General features: G+C 40.7%; 1 protein-coding gene across 3 annotated transcripts in view; it reads left to right on the forward strand.

Annotated features, from left to right (window-relative positions):
- TEX11 (testis expressed 11) overlaps window positions 1–25,717 on the forward strand; it is a 312,028-nt gene extending 286,311 nt beyond the window's left edge. For all 3 annotated transcript variants that reach the window (XM_082716160.1, XM_082716159.1, XM_082716161.1), the window contains 2 exons: window positions 24,678–24,842; window positions 25,463–25,717. In XM_082716160.1, the coding sequence (XP_082572286.1) occupies window positions 24,678–24,842; window positions 25,463–25,534 (237 nt within the window). In that variant the 3' untranslated portion in view covers window positions 25,535–25,717. The remainder of the gene's footprint in view (window positions 1–24,677; window positions 24,843–25,462) is intronic.
- The last annotated feature ends 632 nt before the right edge of the window (window positions 25,718–26,349 follow it).

Raw genomic sequence — 26,349 nt, forward strand, 5'->3', positions numbered from 1 at the left:
TTTTTTGACAAGTCTCACATCCATTATTGCTCATCCCCTGAAACGTGGTGGGATAGTTCACTTTTTTAATGTAGAGATTAATTTAATAATCCTGTTGGCTTCTTATATATGTTGCTTTTTCCTCTTTGATTGAATATGTTATATATCTCCTTTGTTTTAAATTCTTGGGAGAAAATTCAGCCCTTGTTTGACTTTTGTAATGACTAGTCACGCATTATTTATTGAGCAGTTAGTGATTATTGAGCATTACTAAGTGACTCCATACTGTGGTAAAATGGCTCTTGCACAGATATAAAACCTCATGTCTCACAGTATTGTGCTTTACATTGTTCAAAGGATTCTTATTTTAAAGATTTTATTTTATTTTATTTATTTGACAGAGAGAGAGGGATCACAAGTAGGCAGAGAGGCAGGCAGGGAGAGAGGGGAAACAGGCTCCCTGCTGAGCAGATAGCTCGATGCGGGGCCGATGTGGGGCATGATCCCAGGACCCTGAGTCAGGACCTGAGCCGAAGGCAGAGGCTTAACCCACTGAGCCACCCAGGCACCCCTAAAGGATTCTTGTATCGGTTATTTCATAGGATCCCTGCCCCCTCCCTAGCATTTCTGTGAAATAGAGTGCTGTACTATTATTCTTGACAAGTCCTCTCAAATGAGGAAATTTTTAAGTTTTAGAAAAGTCAGATTACCCTGTTGGTGGCACTAGTGGTGAGCATAGCTGCCTTTCAAAAAAGTCGAGTTACCACTTTGCCTAAGTTCATATGGCTAATGAATGAGAGTCAGGACTAGAACTCAGATCATCTGACTGTACTTCCAGAGCTCTTTCCTCCAAAACACATATCTTCTTTACCTGCTCTTGCTAGGCTTCAGTTCAAAGGAGAGGCACAACTTGGCATTCAGAAGCTATTGCCAATGAAAAAGCAGGAAGGATGATTTAATATGCTTAAATAGGCAAGCCTATCTTTAGGTTCATATTCTAGATTATTTTAAAGAGGAAATGGATTGCTCTGGTTTATCTTTTCTTTTTTTAAATTATGTTGTGTTAGTCACCATACAGTACATCATTAGTATTTTTTTTAAGTTTTTTTAATTTATTTGACAGATCACAAATAGGCAGAGAGAGAGGGGGAAGCAGGCTCCCTGCTGAGCAGAGAGCCCCATGTGGGGCTTGATCCCAGGGCCCTGAGATCATGACCTGAGCCGAAGGTAGAGGCTTAACCCACTGAGCCACCCAGGTGCCCCACATCATTAGTTTTTGATGTAGTGTTCCAGGGTTCATTATGTATAATACCCAGGGTTCCATGCAATATATGCCCTCCTTAATTAAAATTCTATTTTGAAATAATTGTAGATTCACATGAAGTTGTAAGAAGTAATACAAGAAATCTTATTTATGTTTTACCCAGTTTTCCCCAATGGTAACATTTTATATAAAACAATATCACAATCGGGATATTGACATTATTATAGTCAAGACACAGAACTTTTCTATCACAAGGATACCTCATGTTGCCCTTCTATAATTCCCACCCACTTCTTTCCCACCCCAGCCCCTCCTTAATCCATGGCAACAACTAACCTATCATCAATTTCTATAATTCTGTCATTTCCATAATATTCTGTAGATTAAATCATACAGTATCTAATTTTTGAAATTTGGAATCATATAGTATATAACCTTTTGAGACTGGCTTTTTTTCAGTCACAAGAATTCTCTGGAGATTCATCAAGTTACCAGTTGCTGCATGTATCAATATGTCATTTGTTTTTATTGCTCAGTAGTATTCCCTGGTATGGATGAACTGGTACCACAGTTCACTTAACCATTCACCTGTTGAAGGACATCTGGGTTGTTTCTAGTGGGGGCTATGACAAATAAAGCTGCTGTAAACATTTGTATACAGGTTTTTGTGTGAACATGAGTCTTTGTTTCTCTGGGATAGTACCTAAGAAAGCAGTTGCTGGTTCATACAGTAATTGCATGTTTAGATTTTAAAGAAACTGCCAAACTGTTTTCCAGAGCATCTGTAACATTTTACACTCTTGCTCAAAGTGTGTGAATAATCCAGAATCTCCACATCCTTGTCAGTATTTGATGTTATCACTATTGTTTTATTTTAGCCATTCTGAGAAGTGTGTCATAATTTAGTGTGGTTTTAACTTGTATTTCCCTAACAACTAATGATGTTAGATGGACCGTCCTGTCACGTGCTTATTTGCCGTCTGTATATCCTCTCTGGTGAAATGTCTGCTCGTATCTTTTGTCCATTTTGTAATTGGATTGTTTTGCTTGTTTACTGTTCAGTTTTGAGAGTTCTTTATAGTATAGATACTAATCTGATAAATGGTTCGAAAATATTTTCTCGCAGTCCCAGCTTGTTTTACTCATCAACTTACAAGGTCGTTCACAGAACAAATTTTTAATTTGCCCATTTCATCAACTTCGTCTTACTGATCCTACTTTTGGTGTCCAGTCCATTGTAGAACTCCTTGCCTCACTACATCCCCAAGACTTTATCCTGTTCCCTTGGGGCTTTTTTTTTTTTAAGTTTTTATGGTTTTCTGTTTTATATTTAAGTTTATGGTACATTTTAAGTTAATTTTTGTATGAGGTATGAGATTTAGGTTACAGTTCATTTTGTCTATGCATGTCTCTTGTTCTAGAACCATTTTCTTGACAAGGCTGTCTTTCCTCCATTAAATTGCTTTTGTACTTTTAACAGAGATCAGTTGGGCATATTCATGTGAGTCTGTTGCTGGGTTCTCTGTTCTGTTCTCTATGTGTCTATCCCTCTGCCAATATCACAGTCCTGATTACTGTAACTATGTAATAAGTCTTTTTTTAAAGATTTTATTTATTTATTTGACAGAGATTACAAGTAGGCAGAGAGGCAGGCAGAGAGAGAGAGAGGAGGAAGCAGGCTTCCCGCTGAGCAGAGCCCGATGTGGGGCTTGATCCCAGGACCTTGGGATCATGAGCTGAGCCGGAGGCAGAGGCTTTAACCCACTGAGCCACGCAGGTGCCCCAATAAGTCTTAAAATCAGGTAGAGTGATTCTACCCACTTTATTCTTCTGCAAAATTGTTTTAGATGTTCTAGTTCCTTTGCCTTTACATATGTATTTTTTTAAAGATTTTATTTATTTGACAGACAGATTACAAGTAGACAGAAAGAGAGGGATGGGGAAGCAGGCTCACTGCTGAGCAGAGAGCCCGATGCCGGGCTCGATCCCAGGACCCTGAGATCATGACCTGAGCCATAGGCAGAGGCTTTAACCCACTGAGCCACCCAGGTGCCCCTACATATGTATTTTAGAATAATCTTGTCTATGTCCACAAATATTTTGGGGGGGATTTTGATAGCAGTTGTGTTGAACAGCATTTGTTTCCTAGGACTGCCAAAACAAATGACCACAAACTGCTTTTAACAGAAACTTACTCTCTCACAGTTCTGGAAGCTAGAAGTCTGAAATCAAGGTGTCGGCAAGGTTCTCTTTGAAGTCTCTACGGGGGAGGATCCTTCCTTGTCTCTTCTCAGCTTCTAGTGGTTGCTGACAATGTTTAGTATTCCTTGGCTTATAGATTCATCACTGCAATTTCTGTCTCTGTCATCACATGGAATTCTTCTTACATGTCTCTTGTTTTTCTTCTCTCTTGTTATCTGGACACCAGCCATTATTGGGTTAAGGGTCCATCCTACTCCATTGTGATCTCATCTTAATTACATCTGCAATGACCATGTTTCCAAATATGGTCACATTCTGAGGTTCTAGAAAGAACATGAATTTTGAGGGACACTATCCAATCCAGTGCAGTATATATCAAGAATTGACATCTTTAGTTATATCCAAATGAAAAAGAATTGGTATCTTTCTTATATTGAATCTCCTAATTGATGAACAGAGTATGTCTTTTTATTTAGATTTTTTTTATCTCTTTCATTAGCAGTATGTACTTTTCAACATACAAGTCCTATACATGTTTTGTTAGATTTATACCTAAGTATTTCAGGTTTTTTGAGTGATTGTAAATGATGTCCATGTGTTAATTTCTAATATAGTCAACTCTAAAAAACATGGAACTTAGCGGTACTAGCCATCACACAGTCAAAAATCTATGTATAATGTTTGACTCCTCAAAAACGTAACTATTAATAGCCTACTGTTGATGGGAAGACTTACCAATAACATAGTCAATTAATACATATTTTATATGTTATATGAATTATATACTGTCTTCTTAAAGAGAGCTAGAGAAACAAAAATGTTATAAGAAAATCGTAAGGAAGAGAAAATGCATTTATAGTTAACTATACTGAATGTATCCCAAAAAATCTGTGTATACCTGCACAGTTCAAACCCATGTTGTTATAGGGCCAACTGTGTAAAGAAAAACGGTAGATTTTTATGTTTGTCTTTAATCCTGCAACCTTGGTGAACGTATTCATTTCTGGAATTTGGGGGGGGGGGAGGATTCCTTAGGATTTTCTTTTTTTTTTAAGATTTTATTTATTTATTTGACAGAGAGAAATCACAAGTAGTCGGAGAGGCAGGCAGAGAGAGAGAGAGGGAAGCAGGCTCCCTGCTGAACAGAGAGCCCGATGTGGGACTCGATCCCAGGACCCTGAGATCATGACCTGAGCCGAAGGCAGCGGCCTAACCCACTGAGCCACCCAGGCACCCCTCCTTAGGATTTTCTATGTGAGCAGTCATGTCATCTGCAAATAGGGACAGGTTTTTTGTCGTTGATTTGTTGTTTGTTTTGTTTTAGGGTCTTTTTCTTCTTTTTTAATTGAATTATAATTAATATACAGTGTTATATTCATTTCAGGTGTACATTACAAAAATTCTTTAATTCTATGCATTACTCCGGGCTCATCAAGATAAATCTACTCTTAATCCCCCTTCTCAAATAGGGACGGTTTTATTTCTTCTTTTGCACTATATATACCTTCTCTTTCCTTTTCTTGCCTTATTGTACTGACTAGAACTTTCAGCACTATGTTGAGAGTGGTGAGAGTGGGTGTTCTTACCTTGTTCACTATCAGGGGAAAGCACTCAGTCATTCAGTCTTTTGCCATTTTATAGCAGCTCTTTATCAAGCTAAAGAAGCTCCCTAACTCCGTGTTTTTCCTGATTCTGTCATGAATGAGTGTTGAGTTTTGTCACATGCTTTTCCTGCATCAGTTGGTATAATCATGTGACTTTTCTTGTGTATAATATAGCGAATTACACTGACCAGTTTTAAATGTTGAACCAACCTTGTATCCTTGGAATAAACCCCATATGATCATGGTGTATAACTTTTTATATATTGATTAATTCTATATGTTAGTGTTTTTGTTAAAGATTTTTCATCTGTATTCATGAGAGATAGTGGCCTGTAGTTTTCTTTTTCTTTTCTTTTTTTTTAAGATTTTATTTATTTATTTGACAGACAGAGATCACAAGTAGACAGAGAGAGGGGGGAAGCAGGCTTCCCACTGAACAGAGCCTGATGCAGGGCTCCATCCCAGGACCCTGAGATTATGACCTGAGCCGAAAGCAGAGGCTTTAACCCACTGAGCCATCCAGGCGCCCCTCTTCTTTTGTTTGTTTTTTTTTTTTTTTGAATTTTTTTTTAATGAAGATTTTTATTTATTTATTTGACAGAGAGAGATCACAAGTAGGCAGAGAGGCAGGCAGAGAGATAGGAAGGGAAGCAGGCTCCCTGCTGAGCAGAGAGCCCGACATGGGGCATGATCCCAGGACCCTGGGATCATGACCTGAGCTGAAGGCAGAGGCTTAACCCACTGAGCCACCCAGGCGCCCCGTTTATTGAGCTTTGTATAGTGATCTTGTGTCTGCGACCTTGCTGAACCTGTTTGTCAGTTCTAATGGTTTTTTTTTTTTTAAGATTTTTATTTATTTATTCGACAGAGAGAAATCACAAGTAGTCGGAGAGGCAGGCAGAGAGAGAGGGAAGCAGGCTCCCTGCTGAGCAGAGAGCCCGATGTGGGACTCGATCCCAGGACCCTGAGATCATGACCTGAGCCGAAGGCAGAGGCTTAACCCACTGAGCCACCCAGGTGCCCCCCCCCTTTTTTGAAGATTTTATGTATTTATTTGAAAGAGACACAGTGAGAGAGGGAACACAAGCAGGGGGAGTGGAAGAGGAAGAAGCAGGCTTCCCTCTGAGCAGGGAGCCTGAGCCGGGGCTCGATCCCAGGACTCTGGGATCATGACCTGAGTTGAAGGCAGCCACTTAACAACTGAGCCACCCAGGCACCCCTTCTTTTTTTATATGGTCTTTTTTTTTTTGGTATCGGGGTAATACTAACTTTATAAAATGAATTTGGATATGTTCCCTTCTCTTCCATATTTTTGGAAGAGATTGTATAGATTTTATGTTAATACTTTTCTGAATGTTTGATAGAATTCTCCAGTGAAACTGTCTGGGCTTGGATATTTTTCTCAAGTGTTATTAAATTATAATTTCACTTTCCTTAATAGTTACAGAGCTGTTCAAATTATCTGTTTTCTCTTGGGTGAGTTGTGGTCAGTTGTGTTTTTCACTGAAGTGAACCATTTCATCTAAGTTATCAAATTTTTGTGTATAGAGTTCTTTTTATTATTCCTTTCTTATTCTTTTGATATGTACAGGGTTTGTAGTGATATCCACATATTTCATTTACTGATATCAATAATTTGTCTTCCTTTTTTTTTCTGTCATCCTTGCTGGAAGTTAGTAAATTTTATCCATCTTCTCAAAGAACCATCTACTCCACTGATTTTCTGTATTGTCTTTGTGTTCTCAGTCTTGTTGATTTCTGCTCTAATCTTTATTATTTACTTTGTCCTGCTTACTTTGCATTTAGTTTGCCTTTTTCTGGGCTTCTGAGATGGGAACTTAGATTATTAATTTGAGACTTTTTCTCTTTTTCTAACGTATGCATTTTAGGGCTGTAAATTTCCTTGTCAGTGCTGCTTTACCTGTGCCTACAAATTTCGCTATGTTGTATTTTCACTTTCAGTTATTTCATTGTATTATTTTATTTCTCTCAAGACTTCCTCTTCGACTCATGAATTACTTAGAAGTATGTTGTTTAGTTTTTAAGTGTTTATAGATTTTCCTAATATCTTTCTGCTACTGAATTAGAGTACTAATCCATTGTGGTCAGAGAACACAGTTTGTATGATTTCAGTTGTTTGAATTTTTTGAGATTTATTTTATGGACTGGGATATGATCTTAGTATCTATTCCACAGGCACTTTGAAAAAAGTGTATCCTGTTCTTGTTAGGAGGATAACAAGAACAAGAATGTTTGTTCCATAAATGTTGATTAGATCCCACCAGGTGACGGTGTTGCCAAGTTCTTATATATCTTTGCTGATTTTCAGGCTAGTTTTTCTGTTAGTGTTTGAGCAGGCATGTTGAAGTCTCCAACTATAACTAGAATTATTTGGCTCTCCTTTCACTCCTCTTGGTTTTTCCTTCACATATTTTGTGACCGGGTTGTTGGATGCATACACATTTATGATTGCTATATTTTCTTTATAGAGTGGCCTCTTTTTATCAGTATATATTGTCTTTCTGTTTAGCTGGTGATTTTCTTTGCTCTCAAGGCTACAATCACTAATATTTGCCACCCCTATCTTTTGATTAATGTTTACATGATATACCTGCTTGTATCTTTTTACTTTCATCCTGCCTATAATTGTATATTTGAAGTGAATTTCTTATAGACGGCATATGGGCAGCACATTTTTTAGTCAGCTTCACTAATGTGTCTTTTAGTCAGTATATTTAGATCACAATCCCTTAAAGAGTAAGCCTGCCACTTCAATTTTTGGTTTGTTTTGCCCTGTTTTTCATTTTTTTTCTCTTTCCTGCCTCCCTGTGGATTACTTGAACATTTTTTAGAATTCCATTTTGCTTCATTCTAGTGTTATTAACTGTATTTCTTTGTATAGCTTTTTATTGGTTGCTTTAGATACTACAGGGTGTGTGTGTGTGTGTATCTAAAACTTATTACTGTCTACTGCTGTCATCATGTTATCAGTTCAAGTAAAGTATAGGAACTTCACCTTTTGGGGCACCTGGGTGGCTCGGTTGGTTAAGCATCTGTCTTCAGCTCAGGTCATGATCTCAGGGTCCTGGGATCCAGCCTTGTGTCAGGCTCCCTACTCAGTGGGGAGTCAGCTTTTCCCTTTCCCTCTGCCCCTACCCCCTGCTCTTGTGCGATCTCTCTTACATACCCGTGCTCTAAGTAAATAAATAAAATCTTTAAATAAATAGAAACCTTCTCTCTCCTTACCCTCCCCAACTTATAATTGTCCTAAATTTTCCTGTACATACATTTAGAACCACATCAGTGTTAATAATTTTCACTTCAACCTTAAACTCAAAAGGAGAAGGAAAGCTTATTGTATTTACCTATATAAAAATGCAGGTTCGGGGCACCTGGGTGGCTCAGTTGGTTAAGCGGCTGCCTTCGGCTCAGGTCATGATCCCAGCGTCCGGGGATCGAGTCCCACATCCGGCTCCTTGCTTGGCAGGGAGCCTGCTTCTCCCTCTGCCTCTGCCTGCCTCTCTGTCTGCCTGTGCTTGCTCTCGCTTCTCTCTCTATGACAAATAAATAAATAAAATCTTAAAAAAGAAAAAGCAGGTTTACTATTTTTTTTTACCTTTTTGAAAGGTTCCTTTCTTTCTTTTTTTTTATGATTTTATTTATTTATTTGACACAGAGAGAGAGATCACAAGTAGGCAGAGCAGCAGGCAGAGAGGGAGTGGGAAGCAGGCTCCCTGCCGAGCAGAAAACCCAATGTGGCGCTTGATCCCAGGAACCTGAGATCATGACCTGAGCCGAAGGCAGCGGCTTAACCCACTGAGCCACCCAGGCGCCCCTCAAGGTTCCTTTCTTACCATTTTTTTTTTCTGTTTGGAGAGCTTCCTTTAGCCATTCTTTTACATAGGATCCATGCCCAACATGGGGTTTGAACTCACTACTGTGAGATTGAGAGTCATGTGCTCTACTGACTGATCCAGCCAGGCACCCTGGTTTTAGCCCTTTTCTTAGAGATCTGTTGATGATTAATTCTCATAGTTTCTCTTCATCTGATAATGTCTCTATCTCTCTGTCATTCTCAAAAGATGTTTTTGTTGGTTATAGGATTCCAGGTTGATGATCCTTTTCAGTATTTCAAAAATATTGGTCACCTCTGGCCTGCAGGGATTCTGGTGAGAAATCTGCTAATGTTTAACTTGTTTTCTTCCTGTAAGTAGTGTTGTTTTTCTTTGGTTGCCTTCAATATTTGTTTTTGTCTTTAGTTTTCAGAAGTTGGACTATGATGTGTCTTGGGTGGATTTCTTTGGTTAGTTTGGGATTTACTCAGCTTTGTGAATCTGTAGGTTTATGTCTTTTGCCAAATTTGGTAAGTTTTCACACATAATTTCTTTGAGTACTTTTTTCAGTTCCAACCTCTTTGTCCTCTCTTTCCAGGACTCAGATGACAGGAAGGTTAAAATCTTTGTCATTGTCCCATGAGTCCCTGGTGGCTTTATTCTCTTATTTTTTGTCTATTTCCCTCTGTTGTTCAGATTGAGTAATTTCTGTTGTTCTTTAAGTTCTCTGATCTTTCCTCTGCCACCTCCATTCTGCTGTTGAATCGATTCATGGAAGGGTTTTTTTTTTCCTTTTTTTTTTTTTTTGATTTGTTAGTTGTTTATCAAGAAAATCTAATCCATAACCCAATATTCATGTTTCACAGTTCGGGAACACAGGTCAGTGACCAACTTCAGTGGAAGTCAACCCAAAGTAATTCTTTACATTCCAAAACCACTTCTCACTCTGAAAGATGCCACCCATCTTCATCTCCTCAAAATCTCTCATGGAATCATAATTTCTGTTGAAATCTGCATATGCCTTCTTTCTTGGTTCCACCACAGCAAACTTATAGGAAACTGCAAGCCCCAGGGATACAGCAAATGCTCTGATAGTGTGAAATCACAGAAGCTTGGCTAGAAGGCCTCACATCTGAGGTTTCATTAAAGCACTGAAAGTCACGGTAATTACTCTCCTCATCACCAGCCTTAAAACCATCATCTTTCCTGATACTCATGGAGGTTTTTATTTCAGCTGGTGTATTTCTCAGTTCTAAAATTTCTGTTTGTTCTTCTTTATATCTTCTGTATTTTTGATAAGACTTTCTATTTTTTTCTATGAAGTATATACATTATGGAAGTATTTTTATGATGGGTTTTTTTAAGTTTTTAAATTCCCATTAGTTAACATACGGTGTAATATTAGTTTCAGGTGTGTAGTTGAGTCATTCAGCACGGCAGTACAACACCTGGTGCTCATCACAGGTGCCCTCCTTAATCCCCATCACCTATGTATTATGGGTAAAAACTTAACCAAGTTCCAGTCCCTTACCCACCTCTCCTCTGGTAACCAGCAGTTTGTTCTCTGTAGTTAAGAGGCTCTTTCCTGGTTTGCCTCTCTCTTTTCCACCCTATGATTATCTGTTTTGTTTCTTAAATTCCATATATGAGTGAAATCATTTGGTCTTTGTCTTTTTCTGACTGACTTATTTTGCTTAGCGTAATGCACTCTAGTTCCATCCCCATCATTGCAAATGGCAGGCTTTCATTCTTTTTGATCCATTGTGTATGTATAGTATATATATATGTCTATATGTCTGTCTATATATATACACACATATATATATGTCTATATATACATATATGTCTATACATATATATATGTATGTATACATACACCTGTGTGTGTGTATATATATATATACACATACATACATATATATATATATATATATATATATATATATACACACATACATACATACCACCTCTTCTTTATCCATTCTTCAGTCAACATTTGGGCTTTTTCCATAATTTGGCTATTGTAGATAATGTAGCTATAGACATCAGTGTGCATATATCCCTTCAAATTAGTATTTTGTACTCTTTGGGTAAATACTTAGTAGTGCAGTTGTTGGATCATAGGGTAGTTCTCTTTTTTTTTTAAGATATTATTTATTTGACAGAGATCACAAGTAGGCAGAGTGAGAGAGAGAGAGGGAAGCAGGCTCCCCGCCGAGCAGAGAGCCCGATGTGGGACTCAATCCCAGGACCCTGAGATCATGACCTGAGCCAAAGGCAGTGGCTTAACCCACTAAGCCACCCAGGTGCCCGGGGAGTTCTCTTTTTAACTTTTTGAGGAACCTCCATACTGTTTTCCAGAGTGGCTGCACCAATTTTGCATTCCCACCAACACTGTAGAAGGGTTCCTTTTCTCTACATCCTCACCAATACCTGTTGTCTCTTGTGTTGTTGATTTTAGCCATTCTGACAGGTGTGAGGTGGTATATCATTGTAGTTTTGATTTGTATTTTCCTGATGATGAATGATGTTGAGCATCTTTCCATGTGTCTTTTGGCCATCTGTATGTCTTTGGGAAAATGTCTCCTCCTGTCTTCTCATTTTTTAATTGGATTATTTGTGCTTTGGGTGTTGGATTTATAGATATGTCATATGCAAGTATCTTCTCCCATTCCACAGGTTGCCTTTTAATTTTGTTGATTGTTTCCTTCACTGTGATATGATGGTTACTTTAAAATCTTTGTCAGATATTGTGACATTTCTATCATCTTGGTGTTGGCATCAGTTGATTTTTTTTTTCTTTCAGTCTGAGTTCATCCTAGTTCTTGGTTTGAGGAGTAATTTCTTACTGAAACCTGGACATTTCCATATTATGTTTATGAGACTCTGGATCTCATTTGAACCTTCTATTTTAGGTGTATTTCTCTGACACTGCTATGCCAGGGGGGAGAGTTTGGTCTTATAATTTCCAGGTGGAAATAGACACTCAGGTTCCCCACTTGGCCACCACTAATAAGGGGGAGGATTCCTTGTTATTACTGGGTGGAGATGGTGCCCCACATGGCCTCCACTAACTCTGTGGTTGGGGTGGTCTCATTATCTGCTGTGTGATGGTTAAAGTCCTGCCTCTTCACAAGTGTTTGCAGACTTTGTTCCTCCGTGGCTCCACCTTCTCTGGGGTGGAAGTCTAGGTTCCACTGATACTTCAGGGGGGTAGGAGAAATGCCTCATTTCCAGCCATTGGGTATTAAAGTCTTGTCTCACTGTCATTCTCTGATACCATGCAGGCAGTGGCTGGGGTGCATCATTACACCCTCACAAGGATAGAAATTTAGGCTCCCCACTTGGCTTTTGCTGGGGTGGGTGGGGCTGGGACCACAGTTTTTTCTGTGATGTTCAGCTCTAATGGAATAGTTAACACCTAAAGGTTTTCTGTCTTGCATTGCTGCCCTTTTTGTGGTACTTTGTCAAGAGAGAACAGACTTTTCTTGGGGCTTTTGTTTGTCTATTCCTGTTGGCATCTCTTGTACCAACACTCAGATATATGAAGCAACTGAAAACCTAGGGAACTCAACCAGTATGTCATTCCGTGGCCCCAGTTTTCCTAGTCAGTCTTTCTTCATCTCTACCTTTTGGAGTCGTCTTATATTTGTTTTATGAATAATGTCTTTTTGGAGTCTTCTGGTTATTTTATGAGTAATATCTAGGGATTTTGTTGTATTTCGTAGAAGGAGTAGGGATAAGTGCATCTACTCCATCTCATAGAAGCGGAAGTTCCCTGGTTCATTTTTATGATCATACAAAAGCATAGGTAATAGGGGAAAAGCCCTATACTCAAAATAAAAGCGACAAACCAAATCTCACAGATGACTTCTGAGTCACAGAGTCACCAAGGCATGTTGCATAGCCGTCAGGAAGCCCAGAAGGAAGCAGCCTCATTTCTTTTCCAAAGGAAGCTAAGGTGATTCAGACTACTGAGCTATACTTTCTAGGAGTTTGCCCCTCAGAGTATAGTCTACATACCAGTAGCATTAGCATTTCTTGGGAGCTTGTGAGAAGTGTAGAATCTCAGGCCCCATCCCAGACCAACTGAATCAGAATCTGCATTTCAACAGTATCCCTAAGTGACTTGTATGCATGTGAAATTTGAGAAACACTGCTTGTCTGTTTGTCGGTATCATCTTTCCTTTCATGTTTAGTACTGACAGAATTACTACTTCTGCCAGTCTTACAACAGTTTATAAACAAGACTTAGGAAATCTGAAGGAAATGAAAGGTGTAAAGCTTCACTCATTGACTGATAGAATTTGGAACTGAAACGAATGATCTTTAAGGTTGACCTATTTCAGTTTTATTATTTTGTAAACTGGGGCCTTGAAAGATTAAATATCTTAAACGAGCTCATGCAGCTATGCAAGAGCAGAGCTCAGAGTTGAACCTGGAGCACTTTTCATAGCACAGTGGTCCTGGGGTTTTTCCTTCATCAAATTTTTCTTCTTTCAAGCTTCACATCTCATTGTAGCTGAAATTGAGGTTAATGCAAAGATATCTTTCATCCAAGCTTAGATAGCGTGCCTCTTCTGGATTTCTGTAGTTAGTTTCCTAAGTAGTCTCTAACTCTTTCTTCTCTTCTCCAGTTCTGCCTATTCATCCTTATTAAATATATCTCCCTAAAACACAGACTTTGCTACATCACCCTTTTTTCCCCAAGTCTCCTCCGCCCCTCACCCAAAATCTCTAATAGCTCTGCATTTTCTAAATCCCTACCCTCACTCTCAGGATTATCTATAACTTCATCCAGACTTCCCAAAAAGATAGTGTTTCCCCTGATAGAATTGTAGGCAATATTCTCCGTATTATCAGTCTTCACCTCTTCTCCCTTCTTCCTCTTAGAACAAAGCAGGATCTTCCCTCAAGACAACATGTCCCTCTTTAATCATTTTTGTGGAGGGCTCATCTTCTCCACTGCCTTTTTCTTGGCAGAAGAAGGAACTAAATTACCTGAATCCTTGCTTCCTGTTATCACTTTGTGCTTTTTACACACTGTCTTCCTGCTGCTTTTCGTCACTTAAAATCTGTGTCTTCTGTCTCTTCATTATCAGTGTTGTCATGAATTAGCATTTTCTGAGCCCAATTTTTCCTTCCTTGGTAACTTAAGTTTATTATCCTAAATGACTTTGGCATCCATGTTATCATTCCATTCACTTCATGGTGGTGGGGGTGGGGGGTTGGTTTTGGTTTTTCACCACACGGGTCTTTGCTCTTCTTTAGCCACTGTCTGTACCCCCTTATAACCTCCATTTCCGAGATTGTCATCTCAAAAGTTTTTTTTCTAGTTACTATAATCTCTCTTACTTCCCCACACCCATTCTTTGCTCTCATTTGGACTTCAAATAGCTCAGCTCTTCCCATACTCTTATAGTCCATTCTAACTACATTCCTTTTTTCCTCTTCTTTTTTCCTTTTCTTTTTACTTTTTTTGGTCATGCCTGCTGTTTCATTTTTTTCCCTAATCTTGTGACCCACTGCCATCAGTTCTTCTCCTGACATTAATAAGCAGAATCACTAGAGAAAAGCACAGAGAGCTGAGTGTTGTGTAAGACTGATGAATCACAGACCTATACCCCTGAGGCAAATAATACATTATATGTTAATTATGAAAAAAACAAAAATAAATTCTAAAAAAAAAAAGCACAGAACTGTCCAGTTCTCAAAACTGTCCACGGATTCATGTTAAGGACATTAAGTATGAGCTCCCCCATGGCCCATGTGTCAACCATAACATTCTGCCATTGTACTTATTTACTCATCTTAACCTTTTTCTCAAAAGAAGAGATATTCCTGCAGTCTTATACATGTGAGTTTAAACTTCCTATACCTCCTGAAGCACTTTACTAGTACTCCATTATTTTCAATCTTGGTCTTTCTGCAGATTTTCCCTTTCTGCTCTAAAAATGTCACAGGTCTCCAACAAATGGAATATATACCATGTTCCTGGACATGGCGATGGAATGGGAATAGGACTTGAGAAGGCTTAATAGGACTCAGTTTCCCTAAATTCAATCAAAATAAAAATCTCCATAGTATTTCTCTCTTTTTTTAATGGATTTTATTTATTTATTTGTCAGAGAGAGTGAGCAAAAGCAAGGAGAGGGGCAGGCAGAGAGAGAAGCAGGCTCCCTGCTGAGCAAAGAGACTCAGTCCCAGGATCCCAGGATCATGACCTGAGCCGAAGGCAGATGCATAACTGACTGAGCCATCCAGGCGTCCCTCAATAGGACTTTTTTTTTTTAATTTGACAGAGGGAGAGATCACAAGTAGGCAGAGAAGCAGGCGGGGGCGGGGTAGGGGAAGCAGGCCCCCTGCTGAGCAGAGAGCCCCATATGGGGCTTGATCGCAGGACCCTGAGATCATGACCCGAGCCGAAGCCAGAGGCTTAACCCACTGAGCCACCCAGGTGTCCCTCAATAGGATTTCTTAACAGGATTTTTTAAAAAGATTTTATTTATTTGACGGATATCACAAGTAAGCAGAGAGGCAGGCAAGGGCAGGAGGGGGGTGGGAAGCAGGCTCCCGGCTGAGCAGAGAGCCCGATGCGGGGCTCGATCCCAGTACCCTGAGATCATGACCTGAGCTGAAGGCAGAGGCTTTAACCTACTGAGCCACCCAGGCACCCCTCTTAATAGGATCTTTTGAATGAAATGTGATGATGCTAAAATTCTTACCCCCCAAAAAAATAAGCAAAGGGGAGATTTGTCTGAAAAAATATAAGAATTATAATGTATTATAATTTTGAAAGCATGATATTAAACAAAAACACAAATAATAATAGAAGAGGATAAAGCCCAGAAAAAGACCCACATATATATGAGAATGTGGTATGCAATGAAGGAAGTATATCAGATCACCAAGAAAAAGATGGTCTATTTAAAAAATGACTTAAGGACAATTTAAAAAGTAAAGCCAATCCTTACCTTTAAACTGAGAGGCAGTATAACACAGTGGTTGAACACAGACTTAGGAGCTAGACTACCTGCTTAGAATCTGGCCACTCCCTTTATTAGCTGTATGACCTTGGTCACATCACCTCACTCTGTGCCTATGTCTCCTCATCTACAAAATAAAAATAGTGCCTGTTTTACAGTATTACTAGTAATACTAAATTATCAATATGTGTAAAATATTTTGAGAGCTGTCTAGCACATAATGAGAAGTATATAAGTGGTAAGTATTCATACTGTTTTTTACTTCATACCATGCAGAAAAATGAAGACCAAAAGAAGGAATATCCAGATGGATTAAAAACTAAACATGAGGGCGCCTGGGTGGCTCAGTGGGTTAGGCCACTGCCTTCGGCTCAGGTCATGATCTCAGGGTCCTGGGATTGAGTCCCGCATTGGGCTCTCTGCTCAGCGGGCAGCCTGCTTCCTTCTCTCTCTCTCTGCCTGCCTCTCTGCCTACTTGTGATCTCTGTCTGTCAAATAAATAAATAAAATCTTAAAAAAAAAAAAAAACTAAACATGAGGGGCACCTGGGTGTCTCTGTTAGTTAGGATCCTAATTCTTGATTTTGGCTCAGGTCATGATCTCAGGGTCCTAGGATTGAGCCCTAAGTCTGGCTCTGCACTCAGTGGGGAGTCTGCTTAAGGATTTGATCTCTGCCCCTCCCCTGGCTCGTGCTTTCTCTCTCTTCCTTCCTCTCAAATCAATAAATAAATCTTAAAAAAAAAAAAACAACTATGGGGCACCTGGGTGGCTTAGTCACTTGGTCCTCTGACTCTTGATTTCAGCCTCAGGGTCATAGGATAGAGCCCCACATCTACTTGGGATTTTCTCTTTCTCCCTCTCCCCAGCCCTTCCCCTCATTCACACGTACTCTCTCTTTCTCTCTCTCTAAAATGAATAAATAATTCTTTAAAAATTAAAATTAAAAAAATTAAAGAAGAACTAAACAAAATCAAAGATAGGAAGGTATTTGGAGAAAATATAGGAAAATCATTTTTTAATTATGGGATGGAGAGGACCAATCCAGAAGCTGGTGCAGGAAAAAAAATAGATTCAGTTACCTAAATATTTAAAAAGATTTGATTTACTTACTTGAAACAGAGAGCACAAGCACAAGCAGGGGGAGTGACAGAGGGAAAGGGAGAAGCAGGGAACCCGCTGAGCAGGGAACCTGATGTGGGACTCAGTCCTAGGACCCTGGGATCATGATCTGAGCTGAAGGCAGACACTTAACAACTGAGCCACCCAGGTGTCCCTCAGTTACATAAATTAATAAATGACCCAAGATACCACAGAAAGCTTTAAAATATGCCATAGGCTTAAATGATAAAATATTTGTATCATTTCTATTTATTTTTAAATTTAAGTTGATACACAATGTTATATTAGTTCCAGGTGTACAACTTAGTGATTTGACAAGTTTTATACATTATCCTGTGTTCAACACAAGTGTAACTACCATCTGTCCCATTATATCACTATTACAGTATCACTGACTGTAATCCTTATGCTGCACCTTTTATCCATGACTGATCCAGTCCATAACTGGAAGCCTATATCCCTTTCTCCCCTTCATCCATTTTGCCCAACCCTGCCTCTCTCCGCTTTGGCAACCATCAGTTAGCTCTCTGTATGTATGTATGTATGTATGTATTTTTAAAGATTTTTATTTATTTCATTTATTTGACAGAGATCACAAGTAGGCAGAGAGCAGGCAGAGAGAGAGGAGGAATCAGGCTCCCCGCTGAGCAGAGAGCCCGACATGCAGAGGCTTTAACTCACTGAGCCACTCGGGTGCCCCTGTTCGGGGTTTTTTAAAGGTTCTACTTATGAGTATAATCATATGATACTTGTCTTTCTCAGTCTGACTTATTTCACTTAGCATAATACCTTCCAGGTCCATCCATTCATGTTGTCTCAAATGGCATAAACTCATCCTTTTTTATAGCTGTGTAATATTCTTGTGTGTGTGTGTGTGTATGTCCATTTGTTTGTCAGTGGGCATATAGGTTGTTTCCATATCTCGGCTATAATGTTGCAGTAAACATAGGGGTGCATATATCTTTTTGAATTAGTGTTTTTGTTTTCTTTGGGTAAATACCCAGTTGTGGAATTATTGGATCATATGGTATTTCTATTTTTCATTTCCTGAGGGACCTTCATACTGTTTTCTTTCCACAGTGGCTGCACCAATTTGCATTCCTACCAGCAATGCATGAGGGTTCCTTTTTTCTCCACATCCTCACCAACAGTTGTTATTTCTTGTCATTTTGATTTTAGCCATTCTAGCTGGTATAAAGTGATACCTCATTGGAGTTTTGATTTACATTTCCCTGATGATCAGTGATGTTGAACATCTTTTCATGTGTCTGTTGGCCATCTGTAGGTCTTCTTTGGAAAATGTTTACTCAGGTCCTCTGTCCATTTTTTAATCATTGTTTTTTGGGGGTTGAGTTGTGTACATTTTCATATTATTTTGGATATTAACACCTTACCAGATAGATCATTTGCAAGCATCTTCTCCTATCTATTAGGTTGTCTTTTTATTTTGTTGATGGTTTCCTTTGCTGTGCAAAAGCTTTTTATTTAAATGCAGTCCCAATAGTTTATTTTTGCTTTTGTTTCCCTGGCCTTAGGAAACATCTAGAAAAATGTTGATATGGCTGGTACTGCCTATGATCTCTTCTAGGATTTTTATGGTTTCAGGTCTCACATTTAGGTCTTTCATCCATTTTGAGTTTGGTTTTGCATATGGTGTTAGAAAGTGGTCTAGTTTCATTCTTTTGCATGTGGCTCTCCAGTTTTCCTGTCACTGCTTATTAAAAATACTGTCTTTTCCCCTATTGTATATTCTTACCTCCTTTGTCGTAGATTAATTGACTGTATAATTATGGGTTTATTTCTGGGGTCTCTATTCTGCTCCATTCATCTATGTGTCCATTTTTAAATTAAAAATCAATAAGAAAGAAATTGCCAACACCAGAAAAAAATGAGCAAAAGCGATGGCTTTTTTTTTTTTGTAGGTAAGTAAGCTACAAAAGAAGACATGCAGTTGGCTAAGAAACACATGCAGAAGCTGTTCAACAACAGAATTAATCAAGGAAATCTATATAAACAAAAATATATTTCTTTGTTAACATCAGGTGAAAATGGAGAGATTTTCCACTAAATTAGAGAGTGTACTTGGGAAAATACTAAAAATATAGATGGTAACCAGTCAAAGGCTGGTGAGTGCCCCTGGCTTCTACTCTTATCTGTGCCACAAACATACTGTGTGGCTCTGAGCAGATGGCACTGAATCTCTTGGCCTCAGTTTCCTTATCAATAAAAGGAGGTTTCTAGAGACTTCCACCTCTATAATGGCGGTATGAGAATCTGACTGGGCATTTTCCACAGCCATACTGGTGAAAGTTATAGAAAAGTCAACTGGGGGCACCTGGGTGGCTCAGTTGGTTAAGCATCCAACTCTTGATTTCAGGTCAGGTCATGATCTCAGGATTGTGAGGTTGAGCCCTGCATCAGGCTCCTCACTCAGCAGGAAGTCTGCTTGAGGATCCTTTCCCTCTGTCCCTCCCCCCGCCAGCATGCATGCTCTTGTGCTCTCTTTCTCAAATAAAAGTAAATAAATCTATGGGTGCCTGGTGGCTCAGTTGGTTAAACATCTGCCTTTGGCTCAGGTCATGATTTCCAGGTCCTGGGAGAGAGCCCCACATCAGGCTCTCCCTGCTCAGCGGGAAGTCTGCTTTTCCCTCTGCCACTCCCCCACTCCTGTATGCTTTCCCTCTCTCTCTCTCTCTCCCCCCTCTCAAATAAATAAAATCTTTAAAAATAAATAAATCTTTTAAAAGAAGGAGAAGAAAAAAACTGAAGTCTTTAGAAATTATTTTAAGAACATACAGATAACAAAAGATCTATTCAAGAAAATCTACTAAATGTTGGTAAGAACCTTAAGTGCCTGTGCTACTTGAGCCATGACCCACTCACTCCCTGCCCCACCTCCAGCTCAGCATGATGGAAACTCCACTCCAGGAAAGTGTGGCCAAGGAGAAAATGTTCCCATTCCCCTCAGCCTCCCAATCAAAGGATATGATGTCCCACAAAGAACCCCAGGGTGTCAGCACATACTATCGACCTTCAGTGCCAAGCTACAGAGGCTAAATTTTTGGCAAGTATGGCCAAAAGAGTGAGGCCTCCCTTCCTTTTCCCAGCCCCCACTTATTGGGCAAAGGATCTACTTCAGGCAAGTCACCACTGGGACCCTTGCCCCAGCTAATTCTTAGGGCAGAGGTTCCCCACCCAAAGAAGCCAGCCAAGAGCACTGAGACTACCACCTTACCCAATACCCTACTCTAAAAGCAGGTGTATCACTTGGAAGAAAGGGGTCCACTGTCCCCCCCCCCCGCCCAAAACTCTGGAGCAGGGATCTAGAGATTCCCCCCCCCCCCCCGCCGGGTAAGGGCAGTCTATAAGAACAGAGGCTGTGTCCTGAGAAGCAACATAAGAAGCTTCACATGTGAAGGAAACAGACTTTGCCATAAAAAGAAATCAGTTACTGACACATACTACAACTTGGATGGATCTTCAAAGCATTATGCTAAGTGAAAGATGCCAGTTATAAGGACTACATACTGCATGACTCCATTTATCTGAAATGTCCAGGGTAGGCCAGTTTGTTAGAGCAAGGGATTAGATTAGTGGTTGCCAAGGGACGTGGGGGGAGTTTGAGGGGAATTGGGGAGTGACTACCATGCACAGGGTTCCATTTAAAGGGGATAAAAATGTTCTAAATTGTGGCAATGATTGCAGAACTCTGTGAATATACCAAAAACCATTGATCTTTAAATAGGTAAATTGTATGGTACTTGAATTATATCTCAATTAAAACTAATGTGCACAATAATCACTTCAGGAGCCCCGAGGGAGAACCTAAAGAGACAGTCATCGCATTCCAGAACACCTTGTTTTGTTAGAGATATGTATGACTGCTGCATTTATTAAGATGGTGAGGTCAGAAAAAACTGGCTTCAATTATGAGCCGCAGAAAGTCCTAAGAGCGAACACCTCTGTTTGCCATCATGGACTTGAATTTCACCTAGGCCAGTCTATGTCACTTTGGGGTGAGTAGCTGCGCTGATGCATTACTTTATTGAAGGGTAAGATTCTCCTGAGCAATGCTGGACATGAGGGCAGCTAATACAAAGGAGAATAAAACTCCTCTGCTGTTTCCTAACTCATTGAATGGTATTGTCGTTCTTCTAGTTACCCAAGCCAGACATCTATCACCAAGTCCTGTCAGCTCTGCCTCCTAAATATCTCAGACTCATTCACGTCTTCCCATCCTCTAACATGACCAATCTTGTTCAAGTTACCATCTTTGCCTCAGCTACTGTAGGAAACATTTAGCTGATCTCCTTGCACCTCTCGCTTTCTTTTCCACCAAGTGAACAGAATGATGCTTTTACCTTGCTTAATCTTCTTCTGTAGTTTCCCACTGCTCTTAAGGACCAAACTTCTGAATGTGACCTACAAGGTCCCAGCTCTCTGTCTGTCCTCACCTTGAACCACTCTTTCCCTCACTCTCTGCCCTTTTAGCCACGCTGTAGTCAGCAGCACCACGAGTTACCAACTGCTAACAAATCTAGTGGCCTCTGTCTTTTCTCTGGCCCGCATTATTAGCCACTGCCTCCTCACTGGAATTTTTTCCTTTGTCCTTTATTTTCACACCATTCCTCTGCATTGTCGTTTCACTCTTCCACCCAACTGTGAACATTTTCATGATTCTCTGCTCTTTTCTTCTCTGCATTCTGTAACTCTGTCCTTCAGGGGAATTGATACACTTCAAGTATTACCTAAGTTCCAATCCATACCTGCAACAGCCTACCTGTCTCCCAAAGCTACCTCAGGCCCGACATGATTAAAAGAGAGCTTATCATTATCTTGATCCTGTATCCCCAGAATCATCTTCCAGTTTCTTCTTTCAATGGTATCAGCATTCTCTCAGCCACTTAAACTATGTACTTTTGAGCCATTTTCAATTGATGTATCTTTCATCTCCCATATCAAAGCAGTTCCCAGGTTTTATGGATTCTTCCTCCAGAATGTTTCTTACATCCTTCCACTGCCGCCATGTTAGTTCCTGCCCTCACCACTTCATCCGTAACAATTCCATTTGAACAGGTCTCACTGTTTTCTCACACTTACGTCCATTCTAAACACCACTGGCCTTTCACTCTTACTTAGACTCTAATTTCATCATTATCCATTCCCTTCTCAGAAACTTTCAGTGTTATCTCATTACTGGCAGAATAAATTCCCAAATCTGTGGCTGCTGATGCAAAACGCTTTATGTTCCAGGCCAGTGTTTCATGTACTACATTCCACAAGATATCAGCAAATGGTCTCCGTGCCCTGTATTAAGCACAGTCACATGATGTCTTTTCTGTAAAACTTCCTAAAATGCATAATGAACTAATGTGATGGTTTTTATTGACCTTCTGTTTTTCATGACACTAATGTTCTGAGGAAAAGCTTTTAGGACATGCTTAGGTGGCCCTAGCCCACATTTCTCGTCCTGTTTCCCACTAATTTCCCTACATAAATTGTCCACTTAGGCCAAACAGGGGTTAGTCCCCCTGAGACGTGTACAGCCTCAAGCAAGTCCGGGTCTTTATTTGTTCTGTTCTGCCCACATGGAATCCTCTTTCTCTGTAGGTCTACATTATAATTTTAATTGAGACATAATTCATATATTATAAAACTCACGGTGTTCAAGCATCCAGTTCAGTGGGTTTGGGTATATATTGTGCAAGCACCATCAGTGTCTGATTCTGTAACATTTCCATCACTCAGAAGAGCCCCTGTAACCACCAGCCGCCCTTCCCCATTCTTCCCCACCCCTGCCCCTGACAGCCGCACATGTGCTTTCTGTGCATTTGCCTGTTGTGGAGCTTCAGATCATCTATTCTAGCTCCTTCTCCTCTGCCCTAAGGCCGGGTTTGTTTGTTCAGTCATTTGGTTGTTCAGTTACAGTCGCAGCTCTGTCAGACACCATGCCAGGCTGTGACTTTATGAAGGTAGATGCTGTGCTGCCTTCAAGGAAGTCCCGGCATCGTAGGGGAGACGGACAACATGGTGTCAGAAAGCGCTGCTGTAGTGCTGCGTGCAGAGGGCCATGGGGGCTCAGGCAGTGGCTCATGGAGGAGGGAGCCTTGGACTGGGTGTTGACTCATTCGCTCATGCATGCATCCGTCAAACATCTGTTGCACCCCTCTAATGTGCCAGGCGTGGTGTGCGACTCTGAGGACACCAAGGTGAGCAAGAAAACTGCCCTACACCTCCCAGAACTCAGCTGTCTAGCGGAGGAGATGAACACAGAAATGGTACCAAAGCAAGATGATAGAGGTATTAGAGGGGTGTAAAGCTTGCTATGGAAGCAGAGAGAAAGGAGCACCTGACTCGGCTTGTGAATTTGAAGAAAGAAGAGGCGTTTACTGAGTGGACAGGGACAGGGTGGCATTTGAGACCTTCTCTGACTGTGCCAGTCTAATGCTCCTTTGGTTTTTCTTTTTTTTAACTGAGTCAGAGCACCTAATGCCCGTGTCCCTCTGACTAGTCCTTACTCGCATACCTTGTGTAGTCCTCTCTGTACATGGATGCCTTGTCTCCCCAAAGGCACTATATGTCCTATAGGATAAGAGCTTTGTTTTATCCCTCTTAGCACCCTCATTCTCAGAGTGTTTTATGCTTGGTGATTTCTATAGACCCAAACGAGTGAAAGAATTTCAGTTGAGACATCACATACTCTCCCAAGAAACTGCAGCCCAAGTCTTCTGTCACATTTCCCCCTTCAGGGGCCTGTTGTGTAGACACAGGGCTTTAACCTGAATTGAGCATGTGAATGCTCCCTTTGGGGTCCATCTCTTATACAAGAACTTGGAAAGTAGCTCCTCAAACTAACCTTTTCATTATTGCAAAATCTCGCCACCAGCCGCATTAAAAACTACCCTTCAGTGAAGGGACCGTCTTAGAAATGGCCCCTTTTGTTCATAGCTAGCTACGTGTTATCAGCACAAAAGATTAGTATTTTTTTTATTACAGTTGGTTGACTTTAAATAAAACAGATTACCTTCCAAAATAAAGCAAAAACTGAGATTGTCCAAAGAAGGAATTTTGTCTCAAGATTGTAACAGTGAAATCCTGTCCAAGTCTCCAGCCCACTGGCTTGCCCTACAGATCTCAGACTCAAGATTGCAACATCATCTCTTACCTGAATATACACTGAATATACAGCCTGCTGGCCTACCCTACAGACTTCCAACTTGCCAGCCCCCACAATTGTGGGAGCCAGTTTCTTAAAATAAATCTCTCTATATATGCAAAACCTAAAGATGAATTTAATTTCTATTCTGAATACACACTGATGATTCAGGTCAAGGAAATGAATAGATTCAATAAAACTGCTTCTTGAGAAGCTTCTCTGAGAATTGGAGATAATAGACTGAGGACAGCACCAAGGGGTGTCCCCAACAAGATATAGGGTTTTTCTCCTGCATCAGGGAGACCAAGACTCAGTCCAAGTGGGCCTTGGTGCTTTTTCAGTTTACATATCACTTTATGAGACCTTGCTGTGGAGCATTTTAGAGCTGACAAACCTTCAAGATGCTCTCCTCCTACTCCCAAGGACCTTGGGATTGTTCATGGAGGCTGTGGCTCTTTCCTTGGTGTTAACAGCGCACCCACTGTTTGTTTAATAGTAATGGGACATGGTGCTGACACTGTTCTTGGATTTCAGGAAGGCTACCCAGAAGCAGAGATTCTCTGGCTGATGATCAAGTCCTGGAACACCGGCATATATATGTATGGCAGGAGAAAGTATGTATCTGCAGAAAAATGGTGTGGCCTAGCCTTGCGTTTTCTGGACCACCTTGGCTCCCTCAAGAGAAGCTACGAAACTCAGGTGAGGAGGGAGAGGGTAGGGGTCGATAGAATGACTTGGGGAGCAGAGAGGTTCTATCTGGGCACCTGGTAAAGACTCAGCCCTACTTTCCTTGGCTGGGAAAGGATTCTGATCATTGTTCCTCACAGTGGTTCCATAGAACTGCGAGAGGGGATTATAAACAGTAACGTGTTAGAGCGAAAACCAGGGAGGATGGTGAACTTGGTGTCAGTGGGAAGCCTGGGGAGAGCAAGTGGAATCTAAGAAGAATGCCAAGACAGAATTCCAGATTTCCAGAATTCTGGAAGGGTGCATCACTGTCCGTGCCAGTGTAAGTAGGGAAGGATGCCCATTGGGCCAACAGTGACGGTTTCTGGAGGTGTTTTCTCCAGGGGGTTGTCCGGGTTGCAGACATCTAGGCCACTAGCTAACCAGGAGAGGCTTGGTGGGGGAAAAATAGTCTTGCTACCAAATAAGAACAAAGGATATTTTATGTTTTAAGCACCTTCTCCCTTACAACAGCTGACTGTCCCAAGTGAACGGACCTCATGCAATGGGGTCCCGCTTCCCCTTAAGAATCGGGGAAGCTGTGCCACATCTCCCTGTGTCTCAGGAAATCTACCTGCTGTTCTCTTTCCTAGGTGAACATTCTGTATAGTGAGCTTGTGGAAGCACTGGATCGAAAAAAGGGCTCACTTTTTAATGAAGAGTGAGAAGTGCTGGGACAAGGAATATGAGCAGGCAGGCTGCCAGCAACCTGAAGATGTTTGGTCCTGAGATGTGGAGCATTTAAGTTCCTGCCAAACTTTCTGCTAAGTGTGTTTTTCTGTTTTCTCAGGTCCTATTTTCATGTTGTTAGAGGACATTTTTCTAAAATAAAAGCATTTTGACTTTTACTGCAGTGACCAGCTCATCTCTGGGGGACAAATAAATTTTCCAAGGTGCTAAGGATGTTATGTATTGAAATAGCCCCACATGAAAGCAGGATGAGTCATGCCCCATGTGAACAGAAGGAGATGTTCATCCGAGTCCGACACAGGGTGCGTCTCATTCCTGAAGGGCTCAAATTCTCACCACCTGAAGATAAACAGAGAACCATGGACTCTGCATCAGAAGGACCTTAGTTATTACTGGGCCCAGAATTGAGCAGACTCATAAATTTGCTTGATAAGAATGGGTAGTCCCGCCTCTATCAGAGCATCTCCATCCTATGACCCAGAGCTCCCAAAATAGCTCAATCCCCCTTTTTTGCTCTCTGATTGGTAAAAAGCTCTTCCTCATACTGAACAGAGATTTGTCTCCCTGTAGCAGTCTGCTTTCTCTGTCCCAGATGCCCTTTGGAGAACTGAAGACAGACGTCAAGCACCTCCCTATCCTCCTGGCTTTTTCTTCTGGTCGAACATTCCCAGACCCCCTCAGCGCGGTTCCTCATCTGATCCAGGCCCCTCACCTTCCAGGAACCAAATCCCACGTTCCAGTGAGGTCTGACCCACATAAGAGTTCAGCAGCCTCATTCTGGCTAGACTCG

This window comes from Mustela nivalis (assembly GCF_964662115.1).
Source record: "Mustela nivalis genome assembly, chromosome: X".
Lineage (NCBI taxonomy): Eukaryota > Metazoa > Chordata > Mammalia > Carnivora > Mustelidae > Mustela > Mustela nivalis.